The sequence below is a fragment of the Lampris incognitus genome, chromosome 14, assembly GCF_029633865.1.
Source record: "Lampris incognitus isolate fLamInc1 chromosome 14, fLamInc1.hap2, whole genome shotgun sequence".
NCBI classification, from domain to species: domain Eukaryota; kingdom Metazoa; phylum Chordata; class Actinopteri; order Lampriformes; family Lampridae; genus Lampris; species Lampris incognitus.
In genome coordinates, this window is record NC_079224.1 from 5,729,334 (window position 1) to 5,741,682 (window position 12,349).

Consider the following 12,349-nt stretch of genomic DNA (forward strand, 5'->3'; position numbering starts at 1 on the left):
CTGGGGCGGCCGCCACAAATGTGAATTCGCACAGCCATCTTCCCACACCGGAAGCGGAAGGTGAGAGAGGAAGTGAGACATTTTACTGATATAAAGTTCTTGTGTGGACCGTCCAATAATATGCCCCGTTTAGCTGTGCCTTTCCCCTCGCTTGCACCCCTGCATCACCCAACTTGCACCAGTCTAAAGCTGATCAGTGCGATGCTGCACACTGCACATCACTGAATGCATATCAGCAGTGAACCAGAACCAGCCACTGGACCGCCTCAGCAATTAAGCAGCAGTTCAGTTAGTGCAGTGCCACCAGATAAAGTGTCCGGATGGGAGAGATGGCCGGGTTGGCGCTCTGGTGGGTGTCAGTGTTACTCTGGACCGCTGCCATTGTGCCACTGTCCCTGTTGTCACACAGCCGGCTCCCTCATGGGAGGCTCCACCGTGGAAAGCCCTCCTCTGGTTACTATGGCAACCAGAGCCATACGGTAAAGCTCAAGACGCAGGATCTAATACTTCTGGCTGGGCCAAGCTTTCGTTTGACATTTCCGTGTTAAAGGCAGATAAGCAAACCCTCTTTTCTATCTTTCTAGAATGTACCATCCAGACATTTCTTCAACAATATCCAGGAGAACAAGAAATATAGTTTACAATTCTTGCAGGGAGAAAACTCCTGCACCCAACCAGGACGGCCTGATATGATAAATGAATTGAAAGAACAAAGAAAGGGAGATGGGGAATATGTCTGGCTCAGGAAACGCTTCCTTCGCCAAATGAGTTTAGGGACAACTGGTAGAGACAATGAAATAGTCCTGCCCTCGGACCGGCACACCGTTCCACCGTCCCTGCCGGGTCTGAGGGACGAGGGAGCTCAACGGGACATGACGTTGGTGGTGCAGGCGTGGGCCAGCGTGCTGGATCAAGCCACACGAGTTTGATAAGAAGAAGAGAAGAAGAAGAGCAGCAGGGCTGTCCTCTGTCATCAGCAGCAGCAGTAAAGCGGGCGGGTCACCTGGCCAGCCTGGTCCACATGAGCTGCTGGAAAGCCGAGGGAAACGTTTAGAAGCAGGCTTTACAAAATGCCTTACATTCACCTAGTGTGTGTGTGTGTGTGTGTGTGTGTGTGTGTGTGTGTGTGTGTGTGTGTATATATATATATATATATATATATATAATCCAGTGAGTCAACTAAATTCTCTATGAGGCAGTACCAGCCTGTTTCATGTCATAGGCAATCATCAGCTGTCAATCAATTTGTCAATTTGACAGCTGATGGTTGTTTATGACACGAAACAGGCTTGTAAATAGTGATCACTTCCGGTGTGGGAAGATGGCGGCGTGAATTCACACACAGCACCGTCCATGCAGCGTCTTTGTCCACGTCTGCGTCTAGGTGTGTCTTGGTTTGCTGGCTGGGAGAGCTGGTTCTGGATCAGCTGGGAGGGCTGGTGCTGGATCAGCTGGGAGGGCTGGTGCTGGATGGGCTGGGAGGGCTGGTGCTGGATGGGCTGGGAGGGCTGGTGCTGGATGGGCTGGGAGGGCTGGTGCTGGATGGGCTGGGAGGGCTGGCGCTGGATGGGCTGGGAGGGCTGGTGCTGGATCAGCTGGGAGGGCCTGGTCTGCTGCGTCCTGTGGGCCCAGGGACCACGGCCCTGCCCGGGAGCTGCGCCCGGAGACGAAGCGCCGAGGGACGGGCTAAGCTAACCGCTAGCCCATGCAGACCGGCAGGTCCGACAGTCATCCTGGCTGGTGTTTGTTCTCCTGGACAGTGATTTTTATTTTATTTTGTATTTGTTATTTCAGATAGTACATGTGTTCTTGTAGTTCTTGTAGCTTCTGGACGTGTGTCGTTGTCTTTGTGTTGCGCTGCTGTGGGCTGGGGGGAAACGTGTCGTTTCATTTCCTGTGCACAAGTGCACGAAATGAAAGGACAAATAAAGAGTTTCTGGTTCTGGTTCTGATATGTTGTTTTCCCAACTGAAACGACATTACAGACTCTAACATATACACAACGGTCCATGTGTCCCAAGGTCAGTTGTAATGCTGGGGCTCCTTGTGAAGGTCCCATGTCTTGGGCTGGTGTGAGCGTGTGTGAGACACGCCACAGACTGCCGAGTCAAGCTGTGATCAAAGAGCAACAAGGGTCAATTATGCGTCGCAGCCAACGAGGCCCAGGAAATATTGACGAGGCCTCCTGAAACACGAGGTTGTCCCATCGGATTCCTTATCAGAGGTCATTACCGCCAAGGGCCAGTTCCCTGCTTTAAGTTGGCTCTGACGATCAGCAGTGTCAGTCCACTGAGAGCCCGAGAGCCTCACCAAGGCCTGAGGAGGACAACCCCACCACGGCTGTGGGACGTGGCTGAAGGACACGTGAACACGAACCCGGAACTAATTAGGCGTTAACAAGCTGCTAATGTGAATCACCCAGAGAATCACGTGGTCAACCAAGCAAATCGGAGCGAAAGAGCAGGTCCAGACTGGTGAACCAGACTCCAGCGGGGAACGTGGTCCTCATGACTACACGGCAGCAGCGACGCGCCGCACAGGGACACGTGTGCAGGTGTGTAATGTACACGTGTGTGTGTTCTGCTGCTTCTGTGTGTGTGTTTGTCAAGCTGTGGAGGAATAAGGTAAATAACAGCTTATTTCAAATAAATAATGTTGTGTAATGAATGCAGAGCACTCATGATCTCCATTGCTGTGACCGTCACATAGACTAGCCTCACCGCCTGCAAACCTCCACAGGCTGTCTCAGGTCAGACCGGCCCCCATAGGAAGGACAGACGATATCAATACACCATAGTGCAGAGAGGATATTGCCAGGACGGAGGTCACAGCCATATATTCAGAGGTAAAGAACTGACAGGTCAGATGAGCCACAGGCCTCAAGTCCACAGCACAGAAGCCCTTCTGCTGCTGAGGATGTATGGACACAGCCAGACAGAGGATGTATGGACACGGCCAGATAGAGGATGTATGGACACGGCCAGATAGAGGATGTATGGACACGGCCAGATAGAGGATGTATGGACACGGCCAGATAGAGGATGTATGGACACAGCCAGATAGAGGATGTATGGACACGGCCAGATAGAGGATGTATGGACAAGGCCAGATAGAGGATGTATGGACACAGCCAGACAGAGGATGTATGGACACAGCCAGACAGAGGGTGTATGGACACAGCCAGATAGAGGATTTATGGACACGGCCAGATAGAGGATGTATGGACACAGCCACATAGAGGATGTATGGACACGGCCACATAGAGGATGTATGGACACGGCCAGATAGAGGATGTATGGACACGGCCAGACAGAGGATGTATGGACACAGCCACATAGAGGATGTATGGACACAGCCACATAGAGGATGTATGGACACGGCCACATAGAGGACGTATGGACACAGCCAGACAGAGGATGTATGGACACAGCCAGATAGAGGATGTATGGACACGGCCACATAGAGGACGTATGGACACAGCCAGACAGAGGATGTATGGACACAGCCAGATAGAGGATGTATGGACACAGCCAGACAGAGGATGTATGGACACAGCCAGACTGGAGATGTATGGACACGGCCAGATAGAGAATGTATGGACACGGCCAGATAGAGGATGTATGGACACAGCCAGACAGAGGATGTATGGACACGGCCAGATAGAGGATGTATGGACACGGCCAGATAGAGGATGTATGGACACAGCCAGACAGAGGATGTATGGACACGGCCAGATAGAGGATGTATGGACACGGCCAGATAGAGGATGTATGGACACAGCCACATAGAGGATGTATGGACACGGCCACATAGAGGATGTATGGACACGGCCACATAGAGGATGTATGGACACAGCCACATAGAGGATGTATGGACACGGCCACATAGAGGATGTATGGACACGGCCAGATAGAGGATGTATGGACACGGCCAGACATTCAGCAAGGACTCTGGGGAGACTTTGTTTGGACTGGCGTTAAACCAACAAAGTCTCTGTATTCTTTCATTACGATGCCTAGGTGGCTCCGTTTACCTCCAGTGTGCAGAAGAACTGCTGCTCAGCTCTCAAGGTGACAGCGGCTCCTGGGCCAGTCCCTCGCTGCTGCTGTCTGAGGACACTTGTTAAATGGGGGACAAACCAAGGGAAGCTCTCCCGCCTTTCAGCTTGTCTTTATTAGCAGCTCGCACCATCTACACTCAGTGATGCCTTCTGAGCTTCCGGCTGCTTCTGCAATCATATCTGTCAATGTCTTAGCTGTAGTGAACTCATGGTGCAGCCGGGAACCGCCGCAGCCGGGACGCGAACCCGGGTCGCCTGCACCATGGGCAACTGCGTTACTGGTTAGCGCAGTCGCCCGTTGTGCGGGAGACCCGGGTTCGCGTCCCGGCTGCCCCCTGAATTCACGACATAGTATAAAAACTAAAACCAGAGCAATGTCATTGCAGAGTTTCTCAGTTGAGGGGTTCGGGTAAACAAAACAAACTCAGGAATCGAAGTTTTTCTGGACCCCTTTCAGGAGATCCAGACCAGAGTAAGACCATAAGTTGCACTGTTGCCAAAGCTGTTCAGTTTCTTTTATGAGCTGAACCGATGGGCAGAACGGGACCATCCCTCTCTTGTCGCCATGAGGGAGATTAAGGAGTTTTAAAAATCCAACTTCTAACTTTTTTCTCAAACTACCCGGTGTGACCAGTACGCAGCCAGGTACCACCAGCACGGCACGAGAAGAGACCCCATCCTCACACGTCCTCACATCCCACCTCCCGTGTGATCTGTCCTGAGTATTATCTAACATGGGATACGTCAGCACCTATACGTACACACCTGCAGCACAAAGAAAACGATAATGTACCCCTGGTTGTGTTATTCACGCAGCGTCTACTTTATCATCTGGGCGTTCTGCTCTCTAACAGCCCCCTGCTGGCTGCTTACCCGAGCTACCTCCCACAGCCCCCTGCTGGCTGCTTACCCGAGCTACCTCCCACAGCCCCCTGCTGGCTGCTTACCTGAGCTAACTCCCACAGCCCCCTGCTGGCTGCTTACCTGAGCTACCTCCCACTGCCCCCTGCTGGCTGCTTACCTGAGCTACCTCCCACAGCCCCCTGCTGGCTGCTTACCTGAGCTACCTCCCACAGCCCCCTGCTGGCTGCTTACCTGAGCTAACCCCCACAGCCCCCTGCTGGCTGCTTACCTGAGCTAACCCCCACAGCCCCCTGCTGGCCGCTTACCTGAGCTACCTCCCACAGCCCCCTGCTGGCCGCTTACCTGAGCTACCTCCCACAGCCCCCTGCTGGCTGCTTACCTGAGCTACCTCCCACAGCCCCCTGCTGGCTGCTTACCTGAGCTACCTCCCACAGCCCCCTGCTGGCTGCTTACCTGAGCTACCTCCCACTGCCCCCTGCTGGCTGCTTACCTGAGCTACCTCCCACTGCCCCCTGCTGGCTGCTTACCCGAGCTACCTCCCACTGCCCCCTGCTGGCTGCTTACCTGAGCTACATCCCACAGCCCCCTGCTGGCTGCTTACCTGAGCTAACCCCCACAGCCCCCTGCTGGCTGCTTACCTGAGCTAACCCCCACAGCCCCCTGCTGGCCGCTTACCTGAGCTACCTCCCACAGCCCCCTGCTGGCCGCTTACCTGAGCTACCTCCCACAGCCCCCTGCTGGCTGCTTACCTGAGCTACCTCCCACAGCCCCCTGCTGGCTGCTTACCTGAGCTACCTCCCACAGCCCCCTGCTGGCTGCTTACCTGAGCTAACCCCCACAGCCCCCTGCTGGCTGCTTACCTGAGATAACCCCCACAGCCCCCTGCTGGCTGCTTACCTGAGCTACCTCCCACAGCCCCCTGCTGGCTGCTTACCTGAGCTACCTCCCACAGCCCCCTGCTGGCTGCTTACTTGAGCTACCTCCCACAGCCCCCTGCTGGCTGCTTACCTGAGCTAACCCCCACAGCCCCCTGCTGGCTGCTTACCCGAGCTACCTCCCACAGCCCCCTGCTGGCTGCTTACCCGAGCTACCTCCCACAGCCCCCTGCTGGCTGCTTACCTGAGCTACCTCCCACAGCCCCCTGCTGGCTGCTTACCTGAGCTACCTCCCACAGCCCCCTGCTGGCTGCTTACCTGAGCTAACCCCCACAGCCCCCTGCTGGCTGCTTACCTGAGCTACCTCCCACAGCCCCCTGCTGGCTGCTTACCTGAGCTGCCTCCCACAGCCCCCTGCTGGCTGCTTACCATGTGTCAGCTTGTAAGGGTTGTGAAAGGCACCGGGTGTACATCTCTCTAATCTAAACCTCTCCACAAGCTCCACATACAACACACTGCAGGTACACAGGTACACAGGTATATACTGCAGGTATGCAGGTACACACTGCAGGTACACAGGTACATACTGCAGGTATACAGGTATACACTGCAGGTACACAGGTACATACTGCAGGTATACAGGTACACACTGCAGGTACACAGGTATACACTGCAGGTATACAGGTACACACTGCAAGTACACAGGTACACACTGCAGGTACACAAGTACATACTGCAGGTACACAGGTACACACTGCAGGTATACAGGTACACATTGCAGGTACACAGGTACATACTGCAGGTATACAGGTACACAAGTACACACTGCAGGTACACAGGTACACACTGCAGGTACACAGGTACACACTGCAGGTATACAGGTACACATTGCAGGTACACAGGTACATACTGCAGGTATACAGGTACACAAGTACACACTGCAGGTACATCAGGTACACACTGCAGGTATACAGGTACACACTGCAGGTATACAGGTACACACTGCAGGTACACAAGTACACACTGCAGGTACACAGGTACACACTGCAGGTATACAGGTACACACTGCAGGTACACAAGTACACACTGCAGGTATACAGGTACACACTGCAGGTACACAAGTACACACTGCAGGTACACAGGTACACACTGCAGGTATACAGGTACACACTGCAGGTACACAAGTACACACTGCAGGTACACAAGTACACACTGCAGGTATACAGGTACACACTGCAGGTACACAAGTACACACTGCAGGTACACAGGTACACACTGCAGGTATACAGGTACACACTGCAGGTACACAAGTACACACTGCAGGTACACAATGAGCTGCCATGCACACTACACACAAACTGTATGTCATTTTACTTTTCTCCCCCCCCCCTTTTTCTCCCCAATTATACTTGGCCAATTACCCCACTCTCCCCCCCAGTTCCCCCTCCCCCTCCCCCCTGAACAGGTGCCCCGACCGACCCAAGGAGGCGCCAGTGCAGCGACCAGGACACATCCCCACATCCGGCTTCCCACCCGCAGACACGGCCAACTGTGTCTGCAGGGACGCCCGACCAAGCCGGAGGTACCACGGGGGTTTTACTTCTTATGCTGCTGACACCTACCTGGGATTCTGGGGGGGAGCGTGTGACCAATAGAGGGGTTACATTTACCTCAGATCCAAAACCCACTAAGCCTGCCTTGAAAACCCTGCTCCGCCCTGTTCAGATATCTGGACCACGGCGGTCTGTGTCAGGCGTCCGGGTGACTGAACATGGAAGACAGATGATACAGGCCAACGCCAGACGGGTCACTCACTGCTGAGCCATTTGGCATCTGGGTCATGGATGCGAAGGTCTGGACCAAAGACGTCCTCCACGGTGACCTTCCTCTTGAGGGCTAGACTGTCATCCTCCCCTGTCAGGTGAGTCAACACAGCAAGTGAAAGACAAATCAAACCAAGATGGCACACAAGCAGTTAAAGCACAGTCAGCGATGAGGTCAGTGTGATGAGCAGGGTCAGAGGTCGTCAGTGTGACAGCTCTGCACCCTAACTTCCCACCCGAGCAGCTGTCCGGTTCTGGTTCCACACTTTAAAGCCCCCAAAGTTGTTTTCTTTTCCCTTCTGATTTTTCCTTCCCTTTTCTCCCCGGTTGTACCCGGCCAATTACCCCACCCTTCCGAGCCGTCCCGGTCTCTGCTCCGCCCCCTCTGCTGATCTGGTGGGGGGGGGGCTGCAGACTACCACATGTCTCCTCCCATACATGTGGAGTCACCAGCCGCTTCTTTTCACCTGACGGTGAGGAGTTTCACCAGGGGGACGTAGCGCGTAGGAGGACCACGCTATTCCCCCCTCCCCCCCAAACAGGCGCCCCGACCGACCAGAGGAGGCGCTAGTGCAGCAACCAGGACACATACCCACATCCGGCTTCCCGCCCACAGACACGGCCAATTGTGTCTGTAGGGACGCCCAACCAAGCCGGAGGTAACACGGGGATTCGAACCGGCGATCCCCGTGTTGGTGCTGGTAGGGACTAGTAGCTCTGCTGATCTCCTACCTTAAATGATGCACTTATTGTGAGTCGCTTTGGATGAAGCGTCGGCTCAGTGGCTGGAATGTCGTGTAATGAAACGGGATAGACCGCCGGGCTACCCGGACGCCCCCCAAACTTAGTTAGTCTTGCAGGAGGCGTCAGGACAAGGGGAGGACGGTAAGTCCAACACCAGTGAGGTGGCAACACTGGCGATGCCCCGCGCCAATCTGACAAACAGCCGGTGCCCAAGGCCCCGAGGTGTCGCAAGTTAACGGGCCTGTTGCCGGGACGACCGCGTCCCCGCGAACAACCGAAACCAGTTTCCACCCTCCAGCGCTCCTGGATCTGCAGACCCGTGTGCCCTGTGAGAGGTGTGACCACATAACCACACCCGCCTGCAGGCGGAGACAACGGGCGTCCCGCTGCAGACTGCACACAAGGTGTCACGTGTGCAGGCTACAAGGTCTGCTCCGTCACGCTTCGCAGCACCGCAACGAGAAGGGCGTGTAAACAAACACGCTGTATTGCGCGTGCGCGAACGTGCATGCACATGTGTGCACGTGTGTGTGTTGTGTACATACATATATGTGCACACGTGTGCGTACGTACGAGGGGTCAGCAAGATGACTGAGGTGACGATCAGGGAGCAGATGATGAGGATGACCAGCAGGGCAATGGCGATCCCCTTCCAGTTCCTCTGAGGCGGAGCGCTGCCCACCAGGTCCTGCAAGCAAATACACACAGTCGTGTTAGACACACACACACACACCCCGGACAGCATCCGGATGTGGGCCGCTTCAGGCGGTGATGCAGCACTGACGGCCTTCCTCCGGCCCGGACCAAACGGAGGTGACCCTCAACTGGCCCGTGTGGTAAATGGTGAATATGGCCCAAATATCACAAAACAAATATGGCCGCCTTTGGCAAATATGTGGCACATGCGGCGTCGCTATGGCTCGGTTCTGGCCCAGATCTGGCACACAGGAGCGGACCGCCCAAGTCCATCATTCCACGCGGTATGTGGGCTGGATTAAGTGTTGGGTACGGGACGGGTCTGGGCCACAACAATTATGCTATCTGGGTACACACACACACACACACACACACACACACACACACACACACACACAGCTGCTCACAGACGCATGAGTTTTGTGTAGACATTCAAGTTCAGAATGGGATATGAAACAGACATTTCTTTATTTTAGGGATTTGTTTCCCCCCATTTTCCTCCCTGATTGTACCTGTCCCATTACCCCTCTCTTCTGAGCCGTCCCGGTCTCTGCTGCTCCGCCCCCTCTGCTGATCCGGGGAGGGCTGCAGACTACCACATACCTCCTCCCATACATGTGGAGTCACCAGCCGCTTCTTTTCACCTGACAGTGAAGAGTTTCACCAGGGGGACGTAGCGCGTGGGAGGATCATGCTATTCCCCCCAGTCCCCCTCCGCCCCCTGACCAGAGGAGGCGCTAGTGCAGCGACCAGGACACATACCCACATCCGGCTTCCCACCCACAGACACGGCCAACTGTGTCTGTAGGGACGCCTGACCAAGTTAGAGGCAACACAGGGATTTGAACCGGCGATCCCTGTGTTGGTCGGGAACGGACTAGACCGCTACACCACCCGGATGCCCCCCCCCGCAAAAAATACATTTCTGTTAAAAAAATCAAACAAACCTCTTCCACTACGTAAAGTAAACTACAGCACTCCTGCCAGAATGACTGCGTTGCTGGTGACCTGCCTTCAGACCAGATCCTCTGACCTCTACCAACAGTTACTGGTGACCTGCCTTCAGACCAGATCCTCTGACCTCTACCAACAGTTACTGGTGACCTGCCTTCAGACCACATCCTCTGACTTCCACCAACAGTTACTGGTGACCTGCCTTCAGACCACATCCTCTGACCTCTACCAACAGTTATTGGTGACCTGCCCTCAGACCACATCCTCTGACCTCTACCAACAGTTACTGGTGACCTGCCCTCAGACCACATCCTCTGACTTCTACCAACAGTTACTGGTGACCTGCCTTCAGACCACATCCTCTGACTTCTACCAACAGTTACTGGTGACCTGCCCTCAGACCACATCCTCTGTCCTCTACCAACAGTTACTGGTGACCTGCCCTCAGACCAGATCCTCTGACTTCTACCAACAGTTACTGGTGACCTGCCCTCAGACCACATCCTCTGACTTCTACCAACAGTTACTGGTGACCTGCCCTCAGACCACATCCTCTGACTTCTACCAACAGTTACTGGTGACCTGCCTTCAGACCACATCCTCTGACTTCTACCAACAGTTACTGGTGACCTGCCTTCAGACCACATCCTCTGACCTCTACCAACAGTTACTGGTGACCTGCCTTCAGACCAGATCCTCTGACTTCTACCAACAGTTACTGGTGACCTGCCCTCAGACCACATCCTCTGACTTCTACCAACAGTTACTGGTGACCTGCCTTCAGACCACATCCTCTGACTTCTACCAACAGTTACTGGTGACCTGCCTTCAGACCACATCCTCTGACCTCTACCAACAGTTACTGGTGACCTGCCTTCAGACCAGATCCTCTGACTTCTACCAACAGTTACTGGTGACCTGCCCTCAGACCAGATCCTCTGTCTTCTACCAACAGTTACTGGTGACCTGCCTTCAGACCACATCCTCTGACCTCTACCAACAGTTACTGGTGACCTGCCTTCAGACCAGATCCTCTGACTTCTACCAACATTTACTGGTGACCTGCCTTCAGACCAGATCCTCTGTCTTCTACCAACAGTTACTGGTGACCTGCCTTCACCCCACATCCTCTGACCTCTACCAACAGTTACTGGTGACCTGCCTTCACCCCACATCCTCTGACTTCTACCAACAGTTACTGGTGACCTGCCTTCAGACCACATCCTCTGACTTCTACCAACAGTTACTGGTGACCTGCCTTCAGACCACATCCTCTGACCTCTACCAACAGTTACTGGTGACCTGCCTTCAGACCACATCCTCTGACCTCTACCAACAGTTACTGGTGACCTGCCCTCAGACCACATCCTCTGACTTCTACCAACAGTTACTGGTGACCTGCCCTCAGACCACATCCTCTGACTTCTACCAACAGTTACTGGTGACCTGCCTTCAGACCACATCCTCTGACTTCTACCAACAGTTACTGGTGACCTGCCTTCAGACCACATCCTCTGACCTCTACCAACAGTTACTGGTGACCTGCCTTCAGACCAGATCCTCTGACTTCTACCAACAGTTACTGGTGACCTGCCCTCAGACCACATCCTCTGACTTCTACCAACAGTTACTGGTGACCTGCCTTCAGACCACATCCTCTGACTTCTACCAACAGTTACTGGTGACCTGCCTTCAGACCACATCCTCTGACCTCTACCAACAGTTACTGGTGACCTGCCTTCAGACCAGATCCTCTGACTTCTACCAACAGTTACTGGTGACCTGCCCTCAGACCAGATCCTCTGTCTTCTACCAACAGTTACTGGTGACCTGCCTTCAGACCACATCCTCTGACCTCTACCAACAGTTACTGGTGACCTGCCTTCAGACCAGATCCTCTGACTTCTACCAACATTTACTGGTGACCTGCCTTCAGACCAGATCCTCTGTCTTCTACCAACAGTTACTGGTGACCTGCCTTCACCCCACATCCTCTGACCTCTACCAACAGTTACTGGTGACCTGCCTTCACCCCACATCCTCTGACTTCTACCAACAGTTACTGGTGACCTGCCCTCAGACCACATCCTCTGACCTCTACCAACAGTTACTGGTGACCTGCCCTCAGACCAGATCCTCTGACCTCTACCAACAGTTACTGGTGACCTGCCCTCAGACCACACCCTCTGACTTCTACCAACAGTTACTGGTGACCTGCCCTCAGACCACATCCTCTGACCTCTACCAACAGTTACTGGTGACCTGCCCTCAGACCACATCCTCTGACCTCTACCAACAGTTACTGGTGACCTGCCCTCAGACCACATCCTCTG

At 54.2% G+C, this 12,349-nt stretch overlaps 1 protein-coding gene across 1 annotated transcript in view; it reads right to left on the reverse strand.

The window, feature by feature from the left end:
- LOC130123887 (dipeptidyl aminopeptidase-like protein 6) overlaps positions 1-9,583 on the reverse strand; it is a 50,486-nt gene extending 40,903 nt beyond the window's left edge. Inside the window, exons 1-3 of the mRNA XM_056293210.1 lie at positions 9,575-9,583; positions 8,940-9,054; positions 7,615-7,713 (exon numbers count right to left, since the gene is read on the reverse strand). Coding sequence (XP_056149185.1) covers positions 7,615-7,713; positions 8,940-9,054; positions 9,575-9,583 — 223 coding nt within the window. The remainder of the gene's footprint in view (positions 1-7,614; positions 7,714-8,939; positions 9,055-9,574) is intronic.
- Between the last annotated feature and the right edge of the window lie 2,766 nt (positions 9,584-12,349).